Here is a 20,104-nt window from a genome sequence, read left to right on the forward strand (position 1 = left end):
CCAAAATGTAGCATATAGTTGTGTTTTGTTCTTCAAACTAGTGTGATAATCTTGATATTTTACTTGGGATATTTTATGTATTTATATTGGGGTATCTTATATATTTATCTCCATAATATAAATATATAAACTATCCCAAATAAAACATCAAGTAATTATTAATATATTTGGGTTCACTTATACTTATTTGTTGTATATTTAGCTGATTTTATGTTTTTCCTTCTTTTTTTTCCAGTGTTGTCAAATTTATCAATCTCTTCTCTATCTCTAGATTTCTTTTACATAGCTGGAAATCTCCATTCTTGGGTTATAAAAATAAAATGGATGTTTTCTTCGAGTTCTTCTATGTATTTTGTTGTTGCTGTCGTTTTCATTTAGATCTCTAATACATTTGTAAGTTATCCTGGAGTATATTTTAAGAAAAAGATACAATATTATCTTTTTCTTTATAGCTACCCAGTTGCCCAAACATTATTTAAAGTTAATGTTTCCCCCTGACTTCAATGCTTGCTTTGTCATATGCTAAATTTCCCATTTACACACACACACACACACACACACACACACACACACACACACACACGTGTATTTCTGTACATTCTATTCTGATCCACTGGTCCGTAAGTCTTTTCCTGAGCCAGTATCCCACTGCTTTAATTTAGAGGATTTAAAATGTTTTACTACATTCTAAGAGGACTAGCCATGCACTACGTTACTGTTCTTTCCAAGTATTTCCTGGCTATTCTCATTTGTTTATTCTTTCATATAAGCTTTTTAATCAACTTGTCTAGTTCCAGGAAAAAAAATATCTGAGGAGATTTTTCTTAAGGTTGCACTAAATTTATAACTATTTTAGGAAGAAGTATCATCTTTATCATGTTGAATTTTTCCTTCAAAAATATGGTATGTTTTTTCAATGTTTCGAAATTATTTTTAAGCCCTTCAAGAATGTATTATGGTTTTCCTATTGTTTTTGCCTATCTTATTAAGTTTATGTATAGGTATTTAAATTTTTGTTATTACACACAGGGTCTTCTCTTCAAACCGCTTATTTGATACATATGAAAGCTATTGATTTCTGTATGCTCATTTTATACACTGCTACTTTATCATCTTATGGTTTTAGTACTTTTCCATTGATTCTTTTGGGTTTTTCGGATATGCAGTTAAATTTTCTGTGAACAAAGACAGTTTGTCTCTTCCTTTTCAATTCTATACTTCTAATTGTTTTCTCCTGTTTAATTGCATTAGCTAACATGTCAGTGCAATGTTCAACAATTGTAGAGAGGGTGGACATCCTTATCTTATTCCTGACTTTAGGAGAATCTTCTCAAAAATGTTTGACATTTGAAGATTAAGTATGAGGCTGGCTTTTGGATTGCTATGCACACACGTGCACACACACACACATTTTATTGTGTTAAAGAAGTAGGGCTGTGCTACTTTTTAAATTGCGTGCTAGACACTTGGTTTTGAAACATTATTTGTAGAAATAATTTGAAGCCTAGAATAATATATCTTGCTCCAGAGAGAATTCTTGTTGCTTATTCCATAATCCTGGGGGCACTATTAGCAATCCAGATTCCCCCTATTTGAATTTTAGAGTTTGAGATTTTCTAGGCCTGCAGAATCACCTGAAAAGAGGCTATGAGCCTTATAAAGACTCATTGAGTTCTCTTCACCCTTCCTTCCAGGGACAGCTCTCCAGGGCTCCAATCCCAAAGTGTAGGGAACCTCCCAAGACTTCTGCCCCTGGCAGGCTCCAGACCACAGCTTTTTCTCTCTGGCTCACGAGATTTCTTAAACTGCAACTCTGTCTTTCACTGCCCTTTGAAGATCTGCAAATGTCCCCCAGGACAAAAGAAGCCTTAAATAGGAAGTTCACTCTCCTGATTTGCATCTTCTCCCAGATCTTGGCCAGTAAATCTTTATGATCCTTTAGCTCTTCTTGATTTTAAAACTTAATTATATATTTCATCTGGCTTTTACTAGTTATCATGAACAAGAGAGCTGCTCTGAATTACCAAAAATGGAACTCCTATATGGAGACAACAGCTTTTAAAACCAATAAACAGAAAAAGAAAGCAAGGAGACTTTTTGAAATCATATTTTTAATATTTGAAAGATTTCCAGGTGTGTCTAAACCACCTTTAGAAACGGATACTTCTTGATAGCTAACGCATGAAATTCACATGACTAAGAAAATAAAATTTATTTCCATAAGAAGTCCTCCAAAGTAGCATAACTTTAGAGCCACACCTTCCTTTTTACCCTATTTACATATGGCCTAGGCTCTCCTACACTTACCTTCTGGCACAGGAAATGTTATCCTTTTATAAAAAATTGAACTCTTGGCCGGGCACGGTGGCTTACGCCTATAATCCTAGCACTTTGGGAGGCCAAGGCGGGTAGATTGCCTGAGCTCAGGAGTTTGAGACCAGCCTAGGCCACACGGTGAAACCTCATCTCTACTAAAATACAAAAAATTAGCCGGGCATAGTGGCATATGCCTGTAGTCCCAGCTACTTGGGAGGCCGAGGCAGAAGAATTATTAGAACCCAGGAGGCAGATGTTGCAGTGAGTAGAGATTGCACCACTGCACTCCAGCCTGGGTGACAGAGTGAGACTCTGTCTCAAAAAAAAAAAGTGAAGCTACCAATACCTGTGAAAAGAAGAGGTGGTAGGCGGGGAAAGAAACAAAATGTGAAGCTATTCTTTGATTCCTATCTGATACTAAGTAAATGTCCACATGTCAATCACTCTCCTCACAAACAAACAAAAAAGGAAAAAGTCAATAAACAAACAAACAAACAAAAAAGGAAACTACAACAAAAACAGCATAACGTACTTCTAGTGTTCTGACCTACAGAAGAAAATGCTTGGTGTTTTTCGACATCCCAGCAAATACAATAAGATGTAAGGTCCTTTGCCTGGACTACACGTTTTCATGGGACTCTATTCTTAAGGTTCTCAATCTAATTTCTTTCATGCACATTTAGTTCACTCAAAAGCATGCCTCATAGACTTAACAACAGTACTTAAAAACTCGAACCCACTGCTTTCCTTCCAGTTTAAAAAGCAACTACTGGCCAGGCGTGGTGGCTCACACCTATAATCCCAGCACTTTGGGAGGCCGAGGCAGGGAGATCACCTGAGGTCAAGAGTCTGAGACCAGCCTGGCCAACATAACGAAACCCCAAAAATCAGCCAGGCCTGGTGGTGCGTGCCTGTAGTCCCAGCTACTCGGGTGGCTGAGGCACAAGAATCGCTTGAACCCAGGAGGCGGAGGTTGTGATGAGTTGAGATGGCACCACTGCACTTCAGCCTAGATGACAGAACAAGACTCTGTTAAAAAAAAAAAAGACCAGATAAGAACAACTACCCCAAAGATTACAAGTCTTCTGGGCAGGAGGCTGGCTAATACACTGGAATGGGACCTGACATTTAATGGGAATTGGCAGTACAGAACAGCACCTGAAGGTGGCAACCGCGGAGCCCCGTGGTGGTGACAGGTACAGGGGGACTCATTTCACACAGGACCCAGAGGTGCTCTATACTTGGTTTCCAATGTTCAAAATATACATCCAATATTAGGGATCTTTTCTGGCAAGACCACAAACTAAAGTAATGCAGACAAGCCTTCCCTCCTACTGCAAACCACAGAGGAGCTGGATATAATGGCAGTATTTTATCCCATCCTGACAGAGGCCCTAGGACCTGGCGTATTAGCTCACGTGGACAGATGTGACCTCCAAACTTCAGAAGGCAAAGAAATTGGACCATGCCCTGGCATGAGTCACGGAGCCTTGCTTATGAAAGGTGAACTAGAAACGTCTGCACATGGCCCAGGAAACACAAGAAAAGTGGTCATCTGTGCAGGGGCTACGATAAGGGGAAGATCACCCCCTGTCTAAAATTAAAATTCCAGGCATTTCATGTGTGTACCTATGCAACAATCTTGCATGTTCTTCACATGTACCCCAAAACCTAAAATGCATTTTAAAAAAAGGAAAAAAAATTCCAGGCATTTGTCATATGTGGATGTGAAAAAACATAAACCCAGGTTACTACCTCATATCATATCATATAAAAATAAACCCGGCTGGGCACAGTGGCTCATCCCTCTAATCCCAGCACTTTGGGAGGCTGAGGCAGGTGGATCATGCGGTCAGGAGATCAAGATCATCCTGGCCAGCATGGTGAAACCCCGTCTCTACTAAAAATAAAAAATTAGCTGGGCGTCGTAGTGTGCACCTGTAGTTCCAGCTACTCAGGAGGCTGAAGCAAGGGAATTGCTTGAACCCAGGAGGTGGAGGTTGCAGTGAGCCAAGACTGCACCACCGCACTCCACCCTGGTGACAGAGTGAGGCTACATCTGTTAAAAAAAAAAAAATAGATTAATTACTTAAATACGAAAGTGAGGGCCGGGCGCGGTGGCTCAAACCTGTAATCCCAGCACTTTGGGAAGCCAAGGCGAGTGGATCACGAGGTCAAGAGATCGAGACCATCCTGGTCAATACGGTGAAACCCCGTCTCTACTAAAAATACAAAACGTTAGCTGGGCATGGTGGCGCGTGCCTGTAATCCCAGCTACTCAGGAAGCTGAGGCAGGAGAATTGCCTGAACCCAGGAGGCAGAGGTTGCGGTGAGCCGAGATCGTGCCATTGCACTCCAGCCTGGGTAACGAGAGCGAAACTCCGTCCCAAAAAAAAAAAAAAAAAATACGAAAGTGAGATTAAAATTTTGCAAGAAAATCTAAACAAGTATGAATTTACTATAAGAGTGGCAAAGATTTTCTTAATAAAAACTACAAATCCAGGAGCTATTCAATAAATACCAATAGCATATTTGACTCTATAAAAAATCTGCCAAGCACAGTGGCTCATGCCTGCAATCCCAGCACTTTGGGAGACTGAGGCAGGTGGATCGTTTGAGGCCAGGTGTTTGAGACCAGCTTGACCAACATGTTGAAACCTCATCTCTATTAAATACCAAAAATTAGCCAAGTGTGGTGGCAGGTGCCTGTAATCCCAGATACTTGGGAGGGTGAAGCAGGAGAATCACTTGAACCTGGGAGGCAGAGGTTGCAGTGAGCCGAGATTGCGCCATTGCACTCCAGCCTGGGCAACAAGAGCGAAACTCCGAGAAAGAAAAGAAAGAAAAGAAAAGAACAGAAAGGGAAGAAGGAGGGAAGGGAGGAAGGTGGGAGGGAGGGAGGAAGGAAGGAAGGAAAAAGAAAGAGAGAGGAAGGAAGAAAAGGAGGGAGGGAGGGAGGGAGGAGAGAGAAAAAGTAAAGAAACGGGGAAACATGTTGGTATAGCTCAAGCAGCTTCAACTCTTAAATATGCAACAACCATGGGTTCAAGCGATTCTCCTGCTTCACCCTCCCAAGTATCTGGGATTACAGGCACCTGCCACCACGCTTGGCTAGTGCTAATGATAATGATGCTGATGACTAATTAATGACTAATAATAATTACTTAGTTAAAATTAAGGTGAACAAAACATATTCAACCCCAATCACAAGAAAGGTGGATAGGATGAAACATTTACTACCTCCTGAGGTCCTGATGTTGAAGAATGAACATTATTGTCTGTCTTCAGATTTTGTTGAACAAGCAACTTTTTTGAAAGAAAGAAAGAAAGAGAGGAAAGAGAAAGAAGGAAGACAGAGAGGAAAAAGAGAAAGGAAGGGAAAAAAGAAAAAGAAAAAAAGGAAAGAAAGAAAGAAAAGAGAGAGAGAAAGTCCCACCCATGACGGTCAGGCTTTTTAGAGGCAAGCAACAGAAACCAACTGGGGCTCAGTTAAGCAGGAAAGAGGTGTATTGTATTAAAAAGAATATTTGGCCAGGCGTGGTGGTTCATGCCTGTAATCTCAGCACTTTGGGAGGCTGAGGCAAGGAGATCACTTGAGCCTAGGAGTTCGAGACCAGCCTGGGCAACATGGTAAAACCCTATCTCTACTAAAAATATAAAAGCTAGCAGGGCATGGTGGCACATGCTTGTGGTTCCAGCCACTCGGGAGGCTGAGGTAGGAGGATCAGTCAAGCCTGTGAGGCAGGGGTTGCAGTGAGCCAAGATCACACCACACTCCAGCCTGGGCAACAGAGTGAGACCCTGTCTCGAAAAAAAAAAGAGAGAGAGTAAGAATATCAGGTATCTCACAGGATCAGTAGGAATACAGACAAGGGAAGCACTGGTGGGACCAGTGTCACCGTCAGGGTGCGGAGCTGGCCTGGTGACAACAGAACAGCCCTTGCCTCCTGCACTGCCTATGCCACGTCAGCACACACGCCACCCTAGAACCCCTTGGGGTGGGCGACTCAAGCCACTGCAGCTGCCACGGCAGATCCAGAGCGACGTCTCTGTCAGGCAGCCTCCTTGGGGCTCTGAGCTTCTACCCAGCTCAACCACTGGTGGGAACATCTGTCTGTGGAGACGAGGTGATGTGCTTGCACCATTGCTGCAGTGAAGGCAAGGAAACCAATGTTTGGAATTTTCTTTTACTGAGAGAGATGGGCTTGGCCTCCCAAGACACACGAGGTGGGTAGACACATGTGTTCCCCCAGGCAATCATTTACTGAATCACCCCAAAAAACTGACATAGGTCTACTATAATATGAAAATAATTTAAATAAGAAATACAACTTCCTGTAAAGGGGAAGGTGAAATAAAGATAACTTCAGACAATAGAAGATAGAAAAGAGAGATAGAAAAGGGTAGTATTTGTTACCTAGGGCTGCAGTAGTACTTGGTGGCTTAGAAGAACAGAATCTTGGCCGGGAGCTGTGGCTCACGCCTGTAATCCCAACACTTTGGGAAGCCAAGGTGGGTGGATCACCTGAGGCTGGGAGTTCAAGACCAGCCTGGCCAACATGGAGAAACCCTGTCTCTACTAAAAATACAAAAGAATTAGCCAGGCATAGTGGTGCATGGCTGCAATTCCAGCGACTCAGGAGGGTGAGGCAGGAGAATCACTTGAACCCAGGAGGCGGAGGTTGCGGTGAGCCAAGATTGCGCCATTGCACTTGGGCAGCAGAGCACAAAACTCCATCTCAAAAAAAAAAAAAAAGAACAGAATCTTATGCTCTCACTGTCTAGAGGCCGGAAGTCTGAAATCAAGGCGTGGGCAGGCTTGGTTCCTTTTTGGAGGCTCGGAGGAAGATTGGCTCCACACCTCTCTCCTTGCTTCTGTGGTGCTGGCAGTCCGTGGCTTCTTTGGTTTGTCAATGTCTCCATCCTCATATTTCTCTGGGGCTCTGAATTTCCCTGTTCTTATAAGGACCCTAGTCATTGGATTAGGGCCCACTCTAACCCAATATAACCTCATCTTACTGTGATTACACCTGCAAACACCCCATTTCCAAATAAGGTCACAGTCACAGCTTCCAGGTAGACATGAATTTTGGAAGGACACTATTCAAGCCAGCACAAGGGGTAAAGAAAGGACAGGAATCACCTGCAGGGACACATGTTAAAAATACAGCTTCTTAGTCCAGACCTCCCGAGGGTCTGATTCAGTGGATTTCAATAAGACTTGGACAACACTCTGCACTCAGCAAGCACCCAGGTGATTCTGCATGCCGAGAACACGGGTCTAGAAGGAGGCGAGTGAGTGAGCTCCTGGAGGTGCCAACAGAAGGCCGCAGGACCACAAAGGGCCAGAGAAGGCTGCATGGAAGAGGTGGCCCTTGAGGTGCAGGTGAGGGGTCACCAGGCCAGGTGATTGTCATTTGCGTCAGCACAGGGCAGGACTGATGGATGGATGGTGTGGGCCAGGAAGAAAGCAGCCTGGAAAACAGGCCAGGGCCCTGGGCTTCTTTCTGTGTTTCATTTTTTGGTCTGGGGAGGAGTGGAGGACTTGTTTTTACATGTAATCATTAATGAGTATGCCTTAGCCTGACAACAGTCCATGCAAGATTTGTTATGTATTTGGGTTTGTTTTGTTTCTCAATCAAATTAAATGTGACTCTGAGTCTACTTACCAGGGCTAATGAGACATTCATTATTAGTCATTATTGGCAACGTATCTCTCTCTCCCTAAGAGCCCAATGGGTCCTCCACAATCCAGAAAACAAAGCAATAGCCTTTGCTCTTCAGATCGTCAGTGCTGTCACTGAGACACTCGCCATAGGCCCTGTGGGGTCCTTCTTGCTGCTCACAGCATCACTCCCTGGGTACAAGGTGGCCACAGAAAACATGGCTACAGTTTCCAAAGCCAGAGCTTAGTGTTCAGATCCCAAGTATCTGCAAGCCACCCTCATTACAGACCTGCAACCTTCCAGACTGTGGACACAGGGTACAGGTTTCTACTTTTTTTTTTTTTTTTTTTTTTTTTTTTTTTTTTTTTTTTTTTTTTTTTTTTTTTTTTTTTTTTTTTTTTTTTTTTTTTTTTTTTTTTTGAGACATAGTTTTGCTTTTGTTGTCCAGGCTGGAGTGCAATGGCACGATCTTGGCTCACCGCAACCTCCGCCTCCCAGGTTCAAGCCATTCTCTTGCCTCAGCCTCCTGTGTAGCTGGGATTACAGGCACACATCACCACACCTGGCTAGTTTTGTATTTTCAGTAGAGAGGGGGTTTCTCCATGTTGGTCAGGCTGGTCTTGAATTCCCAACCTCAGGTGATCCACTGCCTGTAATGCCTACACTTTGGGATTAGAGTGTTGGATTACAGGTGTGAGCCACCACACCCAGTCTGGCTTTCTACTATTCACCCTGGGAATCCAGCCACACTGCCCACAGGCCACTTGCTCTTGTTAAACACATCTTTCCTCCAAGCCTTTTTAAGCCCTCCTTGTTGGACAATCTGTTGAGTCCGTATGGAGTGAGGGAAACCCAGTGCCACACCAATACTCTCTCAATATGTTTATCCAGCCAGGTATGCTCATATAACTTAGGGCTTCATCTTCTGTTTGCATTTGAATATGCGTTCATTTTCTTTTGTGCTGAATGACATACAGTGATCGAATATTTTAAGTATTTCCCCTTCTCTAAGCAACAAGGCAGAAGCCCAGGGTTTGCACTTATCACATCTATGGCCAAGAAATTGAACTTCAGTTTCTTTACCTGTAAAGGATAATACCTTTCCTTCCTTCCTCACCCCTCACAAAGCTGTGAAGTTCAGTGAAGGCAGTATATAAGAAAGGATTTTGCAAATGACAGCTACTTCAACACAAAACTTTACTATTTTTTACTATTTTAGTCTGGCACCGTGGCTCACGCCTGTAGTCCCAGCACTTTGAGAGGCCAAGGCAGGTAGATCACCTGAGGTCAGGAGTTCAAGACCAGCCTGCCCAAGATGGTGAAATCCTGTCTCTACTAAAAATACAAAAATCAGCCAGCAGTCGTGGCTGAGGCCTGTAGTCCCAGCTATTCTGGGAGAATCACTTGAACCCAGGAGGTAGTGGTTGCAGTGAACCAAGATCACATCACTGCACTCCAGCCCGGGCACAGAGTGAGACTCTCTCAAAAAAAATTTTTTTAAAAAAAAAGCTTTACTATTTCCAAGATATCCCACCAAAGTAGGGTTTCTCTGACTCCCACAAATAAATATGCGCGCCTTTGGATCAATCATCCTCTCCTCACTCATTTGCTGAAATGATTTACTTGTTGGAGTCCTACACAGGGAGAAAACGTTCACATGCTAATTGGGAACACTCCTTTTCTCTCCAACTTCACGTGTTCATCAGTGGGTGTCGGAGAGACTGTAAATATTGTCACCTGACTTGGCTTTAGAGGGAGAAAAAAGATGCCCCTGTGTGGCCGGCATGATCCTGGTTTATATCTGTTGTCCTGGAGCAGCGATGTATAATCCACCCTCCTCCCCTCACTCTCAAGCGCTCCAGTTTGATCAACAACTCACATGCTCGCCCCAGCTGCTTTAAGGTAAAGAAGGCTAGGTTCAATACCTATGACACAAAACAAGGTGCCATATAGTTACCAAACTTCCACCCAGCAACACCCTTTTAAAGGAGCACACCCCTGACCAGACCAGAATAGAAAGGGTCCTTACCTGCCAACTCTTCATTGAAAACTGTCGCCAACTCTTGAAAACTGTCGCCACCTCGTGGTCACAAGCTGCTCTTCTGATCGCACCGGACGGGATCCTTCGACCTTTGCAGAAGACATGGATTGAAATGGACACAGAAGATGCAGCATTAGAGGTGTGAAGAATATGTATCTCACGAACATACACTTCTGTGTTTGCTGATTAAAGAAAATGGCCACTTTCAGGAGACGCTCATTAGGCAGGCATAAGGCATCTTTTATAATACTTTAAACTCCCAGATTCCAACAAAAAGATTGCAGGCTAAAATGTTATTTTGATATAAGTTCTACTTTATCTTGAAATATTGTTTAATTAATTCAACATAGTGGGACTGGAGGCACTAATTTTTTAAAAATCCACCAACAAATGTTCAATTCTTGTCTGGGATCAGGCCACTGAGGGAAGGAAGACTTCTCTGTGAGAGTTTGTCTTTCCAGACAGAGTTTGGGAAGGGGGTGTGTTCAAAGAACACTTCCCTAAGAAAGTGATTTGTGAGCTTAAATTGAAAGAAGGACTGGAAGAGAAGGAGAGAGAAGGCAAGTGTTTGAGTGAGGGTCATGTCCAGTGGAAGGATCCCTTGAGCAGGGAGGGGATGTCTGAGGACGGCATGTATGCGTAACTGAGGGATAACTCGCGTGGCCATGAGTGTATAGAGTAAGAGGATGAGACGCTGCTGGAGAGACTGCAAATGCAGACATGCAGCGTGTCACCGGCACGCTGAAGGTTTTCCACCGTTTTTCTAGAAGCAATGGGAACTTATTCACATGTTGTAAGCAAGAAGATAAATTTGAGTTGTGAAAAACTCATTCTTGGAAACAATAAGAGAAAATATGGGCCAGGTACGGTGGCTCACGCCTGTAATCCCAGCACTTTGGGAGGCTGAGACGGGCGGATCGCGAGGTCAAGGGATTGAGACCATCCTGGCCAACATGGTGAAACCCTATCTCTACCAAAACTATAAAAAATTAGCTGGGCATGGTGGCACGAGCCTGTGGTCTCAGCTACTGAGGAGGCTGAGGCAGTAGAATCGCTGGAACCCGGGAGGTGGAGATTGCAGTGAGCCGAGATCCTGCCACTGCACTCCAGCCTGGGGACAGAGGGAGACTCCGTATCAAAAAAAGAAAAAGAAAGAAAGAAAGAAAAAGATAATACGGAAGATGGGCTGTAGTTATTTGAAACGGCCACTACTGCAGTGGCCCAAGTGAGCATTAGCATAGGTAGGGAATAACCACTACATGCTGGGCACACGTCTAAATGCTTTGGGTATAGACTCATTTCCTCCATTACGAAAGCCCGCTGAGAGAGGTACTACTATTCATACCGATTTTACAGATGAAAAATGAAGCACACACAAGTCTAATTTCACAGACCACAACTGATGTCTAATTTTATGACCACTACATTACATTGCCTACAGACAGTAATAAGAAAATGGAAGAAAGTATATGGTTTCAAGAGCTCTATTTCAGAAGAAAAATCAACAAGACTTGCTGATGTGTTGGATATAGGATATCAGAGAGTATCAAGAATGATACCCAGGTTGCCAACTGCAAACTTAAATGCTGAAATCATCCTTCGTTTCTCCTTCTCCTTCACAACCTCATCTCAAGTCCTACTGGTTTTTCATATCCTCAAATTTCCCATGGTCATTGCTCCTTTCCAGTCTGCCGTTAGTTTTTTCTTGCTTGGACCAGTTAACAGACCACCTGTTTCCATCGTGCCGCCAATCAGTCCTCCTCCCTGCAGTTAGCAAGAGCTAAGCCATCTGCCTCTAGTCCAGGTGGCTGGAAGATCAGTCGACTACTCAGCATATCTTAAATAAGCACATCAGTGCTCTCTCAATTTAAAACATGTTAGTACTCTGTCTCATATGACATGAACTTCAAAGCCTTTGCCACTGCACACAGTTTTTTTGTGATCTAGACTATACATGTCTAGTGTCAAAACAGTGAACCCCCACCCACCCCCGACACTTGTATTCTCTATTTCAGGAATGACCAACTGTAGTTCTCCAAGCAAGGCACCTTCCGGTGACACTGCCTGTGCATATTCTTTTATCTAGAATCCTCATCCACTACTTGGAAAACTCCTACTCCTCTCTTTTTGAGATGGAGTGTCGCTCTGTTGCCCAGGCTGGAGTGCAATGGCATGATCTTGGCTCACTGCAACCTCCTCTTCCCAGGTTCAAGCAATTTTCCTGCCTCAGCTTCCCAAGTTGCTGGGATTACAGGCGCCCACCACCGCGCCCAGCTTTGTATTTTTTAGTAGAGATGGGATTTCACCACAGTGACCAGGCTGGTTTCGAACTCCTGACCTCAGGTGATCTGCCCACCTGTGGCCTCCCAAAGGGCTGGGATTACAGGCATGAGCCACCATGCCTGGCCTCCTTTAAGATTCTTAGTGAAGTTTTTGCTGTCCTTCCCTTCTTCCTCCTCTAATCCCCACAAAGTTCTTTGTAAACAGCAACATTCTTACAATTCAAATGAAGTATTTACACATGATAGACAAATGCACTTGTAGAGATGCCCAGGGGATGGGGGCCAGGATAAGGAAAGAGCATTCTCACAGCTCCCCCAGAATATTCCTCTTCCATTTTCAGGAAGCTCCCTCCTCCTTTTAAGGACAGCCCAGACCTTAAGATCAGTCTTCCAAAGTCCCTGACATGGCCCCCAAGTCATGGTTATCTTCTCCATTCCAACTGCAGCCATCATGTGGAAAGTATTAGCTGCCATTCTGAGGTTCAGATAATATGCTAAAATGAGTCACTGTTCTCAGATTCCCCTTTTCTATGGCTGTTAGTGTCACTGCTCAGAACTACTTCACCTAGTCTCCATCCCAAACTTCCTATCCTACACGTCACATTCATTTTATCTTCAATCCCTATCCCTTCCCTTCCACCCAGTTTACCAGTGCCTTACTGATCTGACTGCTCTCAAGACCCAGCCCAAATTCCAGGGCCAATCTCCAGCAATCTTTAATGACCTTGCCTTTCAGACACACCTGCCTTGCAAAATCCAACCCTAGCACCAATCCACTTTTTCCCATCCCACATTCTTGGCAGCTGAGCACTGGAGAAGTCGCAACATGCCCCCAGCCAATGAAATTCATGGCTTTCTATCTCAACTGCATTCTCAAAGAAACTCCTCAATCTTTTCACTTGGCTTTGATCAGTTTCCTCCATCTTCCTGGCTGTTAATACTAACAAAAATGTGAAACATGATCTATGGCAGACAGGTTAACAAAACAACCTTGAGGGTGTTGAATACTGCATGGGAAGAAAATAGAAGGTTAAATAAGGTAAATGTAATAACATAGGTCTAACGCTATACACACATACACACAGCGTTAAAGGACATATACATATATATGTGTGTCCTTTAACGCTGTATATATGTCCTAAGTCATTTACTTTCATGGCACTAAGAAATATTATTTCTTCTAGATTTTTAGAGTTTGAAAAATAAGGGGAAGTGTGGACCAGTAGTAAGAATGGCTGCTTTCAAATCCCTTCCCGTCCAAGGTACTCTTTACACTTACTATCCTTTAGCAATGAGACACACACAACTTTTGCTTGTTTTCATTTTAATTTATTCTGGGTTGTTTAAAATGAAAGTTAAAACATCATACAAACCACAGAAACTTTAGAGTACTGACCGGTTTTAAAACAGTGAATGATCATTTACACACATTCCTCATCTTTACTTTTACATCTCGTTATATATACAAAGGTACTATTAAAACACAGAATTCTAAATCTTTATAAACCTATTTGTCAAGCAGCAAGATGGCAATGCCTCATAGCAGAGCACAGAATATTTCCTATAAGGAACCACAGCAGCAGTATTTGGTGAATGGTTATGCATAGAACCAACTTGGAGGATCACGTTAAACATTCCCCATGAAACAGGCAGCACGTGTACACCAGCAAATGAAAAACGTAGCTTTAATTGATATAAGATAAAATGTTACTCTTTACACTTTAAGTTAAAAACTATAGGACACTGTAGAAGCAGACAATACAAGGTGCTTTAGTTCCAGACTCCACAACAGACTCATTCCATTAGTCGCTTGAGTGTCCATAACCTTTGAGGACTAATCAATGGCTTTTTAAAGTCAACCTCAAATATAAAAGCACTTAAAGTTTACCAGGCAAAACCTAGTTACATCTTACATGAAAACATACTATTTGAGAAAACTGAACTTTAAAAAGACTGCGTCGTCGTTCAAAATTCGTTATTCAAAATTTTACTTTTAAGAGCAACAATTTTGTTGCTCTTTCAAATCTTTCAACACGTTTTAAGATGTCATGTTTTGTAAATTCACTGCTTTATATATTCCAAACTTTCAGCAAAATAAAATTAAAATGGGTTTTCAACCTATTATCTAAAGAAATGGGTCTGCATGTCTGTGAAGTGTCTGTCTACCACAGAGCAATGTATTTGTTTCAACTATGAAAATATCACTACAAAATCCATCAAGTGAATTTTATATTCATTTTGATGGAAATATCAAAAACCTCGTTTAACAGCACTACACAAATATTTAGTATTTTTGGCATTTAAATCAGAGCAACGCAATCAATGCAATTGGTACAGGCAATTTTCACAAAAAGTTTCAAAGGCAAAACATTTGGAAATGAATGGCTGGTTGGGAAGGAAATAAAAAAACCTACCAGTCCTCAATGTTAGAATTAATCCTCGAAAGATGGCCTGCTGATGACCATCATCCTTTGTGGGAGTTTAGACAAGATTCTAATACATGTATGTGTTCTCAATGCTCATAAACTGTCAAGCTCTAAAATTAATCACAGGATAGTTCACCTCCCACTGAGACTGAAAATGTAGTTGTGATGCAATTCTGCTAAGTTTGCTACAAAAGCACTGAACAGGAAAAGGAAAAGAAACACTATACCACATAAATAATTCTGTGTTAACTATTTATCTTGCCTCTTTTAGTGGCATTAAGAAATATGTACCATGGTAAGTGTGTTGTGAGGTGCACAAAGAGAAAACAGTTCTAAACAAAGGATTTATTTGTACATCTTCATATTGGTATCAGTGATGTTTCTTTACCCTTCCTAAATGAGAGTCTAAGAGCTAATTAGTATGCTTTTAGGTATAGCTCACAAGTTAAATATTTCCTAAAATTACATAAAATAAGACATGCTTGAAACATAAACGTCAATAAATAATGCCAACATACATATCTCTACAAAGTTTAATCTGTATTAATTTGGGCACGACTCTTCTAGATTTTGGGGGGAGAGTTACATCAGCCATCACTTTTCTTTTAAATGAGACAGACTCTCCCTCTGTCTCCAGGTTGGAATACAGTGGCGCGATCTCGGCTCACTGTGATCTCCACCTCCTGGGTTCAAGCAATTCTCCTGCCTCAGCCTCATGAGTAGCTAGGACTACAGGTGTGCACCACGACACCCGGCTAATTTTTTGTATTTTAGTAGAGAAGAGGTTTCACCATGTTAGTCAGGCTGGTTTCGATCTCCTGACCTCATGATCCGCCTGCCTTGGCCTCCCAGAGTGTTGGGATTACAGGCGTGAGCCACCACGCCCAGCCAGCCATCATTCTTTAATATTGACACAAGAAGCTCACCAGCTACTTTAAGTTTTTCAGCAACTATTATCTAACCTTAGGTATCCACCATAAAACAGAATCCATAGTTCAAAACATTAGACTATGAAAAATCTGATTTAAATATCTTCCCAGTATGAAGAAGTTTTGGGGGCATTTTCTTCTGACTATTTTATGATGATATTTAGCTATTATGAAGCATTAAAATTAATGCTTGAAACTGTCACTGTTTTGTTATGCCCTAGAGTCACATAAAAATAGAAACGTGTATCTAATAAAGAAATGAAGACAGAAAGACTATGCCTCGTTTCTCAGCTGCTAGGAAATCTTCCCCTAGCAAATAAATAAAACTAAAGTTATGTCCTGTGAATTCCCTTTTAGTATCTCCAAAAGCTACAATATAGCAAAGAGGCGTTCATCACAAACACAACTTGGGACAGAGCCAGTGAACTGTTAAACAAAACTCTAAGCAAGAAGTATGAGGTATCAAACATAACAACACACCATCATAAAATAGAGGTTGAATAGATATCTTGTGATGACTCGTTCTTAATAAAGGTTTTTAAAAAACATAGAAAGAACTTGGATTAATAAAGTAAGTTGGCTTTGCATTTCATTCTTGTTAGAAAGCAGGTAACACTAAACAGGAAGTTTCTTTAATTCCTATCTCTCCTCCCTGGTAAACACTCAGTCCAGAGTTCAGTTAAGACAAACATAGAAACCTGGCAAGAGAGTCATTTTACAGCCAAGCAGGTAATTTCACCCACTACTGTTTTCCTCAATACCCATTACCTTTGAGGTCTTGTCACTGAATTATTGTTTGTGAAGAAGTGTTTCTCTCCACAACACATTCCTTGAGTATAAAGTCCTTCTATACAAAGGGAGTAACTAATCTCATTCTTCCTAAAGTAGAAGACAGTTCTTAGATTCCTAAATTACCACTCTAAAATCTCGAATAGGTTACCCCCTACCCAAAATAAAATGTGTTTCACACAGGATAACAATTTTAACATTATGAGTCAGAATCAAATTCCCCAATAAATAACTGCTATCTTAAAAAGAAAAATAAATTTACAAGCTACCATTTTTAATTTAACCTAAGATACTACCAATTGTTAAGATGCACCGTATGTATCACTAAGAAAAAACACTGCCCATTAAACTATGACACAATGCTTTCTTACCACAGAAAATGTTTTTTATATTTATTGAAACAGCACTTTGAGTTAAACAGATTTTTATCATATCTATCTTGCACATATGTAAAGAAAATGTGTGAAACAAACTGGTTAAGTATAATTATAACTTCATATTCTGAATCCAACTCTTCTGAATCACTTTTCAAACCACAGTCCATTTTTCCCCCAGTGTTGTCAAGAGTGCTGGTTATACAGCACTTTTGAAAGAATGCTCCAACACTGTCTTCTGTTTAATAGCAGCAGGGAGCTTGGGGCAAAACGATGTTTGATGCCTTAATGACAGTCCTGCTTGGTGCATGAATCAGTCACACCAGCCTCTTGTGGCTCTGAATTTTGTTTCATCAATTCCCAGGGTTTTGGCAATTTCTCCTGCCTTCAGTTGCATTGCTTGGCGTGTGATAGGCAATCCTTTTGCATGTGTCTCCCTGATAAAATGTAGTACAGCTTCGTCTACTTGTGGTTATCTACCTTTCTTAGGTCCTGTAAAACATTTTGTTGTTGCTTTGCAGGAAAATATGGAATTTCGATCATTTCTCCAGGGACGAATATTTGCTTCACTGATATCAAATGTGCGCCCTGCTGCTCTGTTTTCGTGCTTTTCTGCGTACACAATAACTTTTCATTTCAATGCTGAATCATAGTGTAATCTTTTTGAAGACATTTTAAAATGTCAATTAAATCTGACACATTTGATACCAACAATACACATGTTGGTTAAAGGGATGACACGTTGACAAGCTGTAAATTCGCACATGCACAAAGTAGGAGAATTACATGACTATTACCTAGCTGACAGTAATGAGATGCATCCCAATTTCTGACAAGTTAAACTAGGGAGAAAAATGAACACTTCAGGGCTAATAAAATATGGTTTTTCAAGCCTTTAATGTTTACCAGATCTGCAACAGTGCGAGAAAATAAGCCCAAAAGCCAAGGAAATAAGTGTCTAAGTAGAAAGCTGGTGAAACAAAAGATTATCCTTAAGATGAAATTTATAATAGTTCAATTTGGTTTTAATTCCCTTTATTTTTATATGGCTTACATTTTATATGGCATACTTAAAATCCAATACAAATTGTTCTTCAGTCATTAGTAAATTTCAAAGCCAAGTCACTTAGAGACAGAAGCTGGCAGCTGCCTTTCATCCTTCACGAGTACAGGACTACGGCTGGGGTCAGCGGCCTTCGTCAGCAGGTGCCCTCCTTTGACGAGCAGATCTGATTCTGTGTGGAGAGGAGGAAACGTCTTCTTCAGTTTCAGACCCTGAAGGTTCATGATCTCCCTCTTGGGATCCTGTATCTCCCACCAGTTCCCGGAGAAACTTGAATTTTGATAAAAAAAGATGCCATACAAAATACCAACCTATAGAGAAAGACAAAAACATTAAGAAAATTTATTACACAATGTTATCAATTCACAATGTTATAGTAAATGGGGGGCATATTACAAAATAATATATAAAAATATACGTAATTACAAATATATATTGATATAACAAGCATTTTTTATACGAGGAATAAAGATAAACTCTGGAATTACACTGGTGGTAAAAAACAGTCTCCACTCTCATAGAATTTAGAATCCAGGCTGAGTCCATCTACAGTAAAATCATAAAGAGTTTATGATATCTAAGTAAAAGTGTTACTTTTATTAAAATCAAATTTTTGAGAGCATTTTTCTGGGAAGAAAGAATATGCTTTGCCATTTACTTGGACTTTCATCTCAGTGCTATTTATTTACTAAAAGCAAGTTTGTTTCAATCAGAATGCATAAGAACTTAAATAGTAGGACTTAACTGCACCATGGTGAAAACTACTCAGTCAGGACCAAGCTATTTATAAGTTTCTAGAAATAATTTTCAAAGAAGATATATTTTCTTAAATTATATAATGAAAGACTAAAGCCACAGCACCAGTATCTTAAAGATGTTTAAAACACAGATTTTTAAAATACAATATTTTCATTTCAAAGTCATTAAAAAGTATGACTAATTCTCTTTTAACAAAAAAAAGGTTTTGTTTTTGAAGGAGTATTAAGTAAGGTTTTTAAATGCTCACTAATAAGAAATAAACATTAATCAATAAAGGAGCACACAGGAGAAAACCTCTGAACCTATGCTTGGTTGCTCTGAAATGTTAAGAGCATAAAATAAACTAACCATTGTAACAAGGTTTTCCATGCTACGTGTTTTCTTGATGCTGTCTACTTTAAAGACTCCAATTGCACAGAATAGAAATGAAACACGGCATATTTTGTGAAAACAAAATACAACCAGCTTTTCTTGCCCAGTGTAAATCCAGACCAAGATAAATGGCTACATAAGGGGAGTTTCTAATTTTTTTTTTCTTACAATCTCTGGGGAAAAAAAATTACTATAAACCCCTTGACACTAGAGACAAACTTCAGAGATTTAATCCATTTCTCAAGTTTTGCTTTAAGCTTGAGTGCTGAGTACTACCTGAACCAAAACACAAATATTTTTTGGTCAACTGTGTGTTTGAGTAAAGCACCCAACTTTGTAATATATTATTTTAATGATATTCCAAATTAGCATCTTCTCTCTTCACCCAAAATTCTTTGTAAAATAGGCACAGCAAATTAGTGGAAAGAACACGGAGGAAGGAGTCAGTAGTTCCAGTTCTGACAGAAGATTCACAAAGCTATAGTGAGGATTGAATGAGAAGGTAACAAAAGGGCTTAGGTGCCTGGCATTAAGCATTTTCTAAAATGTTCAATTGTTGTCAGTTGTGCTTGTCCTTAGGCAGTGAGATCTGAGGTCACTTCTGTTGGGTTTTTAAATTGAGGTATATTCACATACCATAAAATTCATCCTTTTAAAGTATACAGTTCAGTGTTCACAGCTTATACAACCATCACCATTACTAAAGTCCAAAATGGTTTCATCAACCCCAAGGGAAACCTCATACCCTTTAACAGCCATTCCCTATCCCTGCTCCCCACAGCCCCGGCAACCACTAATCTACTTTCTGTCTCTATGGATTTGCCTATTCTGAACACGTCATTTTAATGAAATCACACAATACGTGTCTGGTTTTTATTTTACTTTTTTTTTAAAATTTTTATTTTTTCCACCTGAATTTCACAGGACTGTGTCTGGTTTTTCAAACTCAGCCTGTTTCCAAGGTGTGTCCATTGTGTTGTATGCATCAGTACTTCATTTTTTTATGGTTGAATAATATTCCATTTTACATGTATTACATCCTGTTTAAGGACTCATCAACAGATAGACATTTAGAAGTTTCTACTTC

General features: G+C 40.7%; 1 protein-coding gene across 2 annotated transcripts in view; it reads right to left on the reverse strand.

The window, feature by feature from the left end:
* Positions 1–289: 289 nt before the first annotated feature.
* SMIM13 (small integral membrane protein 13) overlaps positions 290–20,104 on the reverse strand; it is a 52,018-nt gene continuing 32,203 nt past the window's right edge. The window contains exons 2-3 of one of the 2 annotated variants that reach the window (XR_005199864.1): positions 16,975–18,197; positions 290–301 (exon numbers count right to left, since the gene is read on the reverse strand). Coding sequence is in view for 1 of the 2 variants with exons in the window: in XM_017526679.2 (XP_017382168.1) it covers positions 18,010–18,197 (188 nt within the window). In the remaining variant the exon portion in view is untranslated. Of the gene's footprint in view, positions 302–15,803; positions 18,198–20,104 lie in introns of those variants that run through there. The other variant, XM_017526679.2, reaches the window with a different exon arrangement.

The sequence above is a fragment of the Cebus imitator genome, unplaced genomic scaffold (genome assembly GCF_001604975.1).
Source record: "Cebus imitator isolate Cc_AM_T3 unplaced genomic scaffold, Cebus_imitator-1.0 Scaffold43, whole genome shotgun sequence".
Lineage (NCBI taxonomy): Eukaryota > Metazoa > Chordata > Mammalia > Primates > Cebidae > Cebus > Cebus imitator.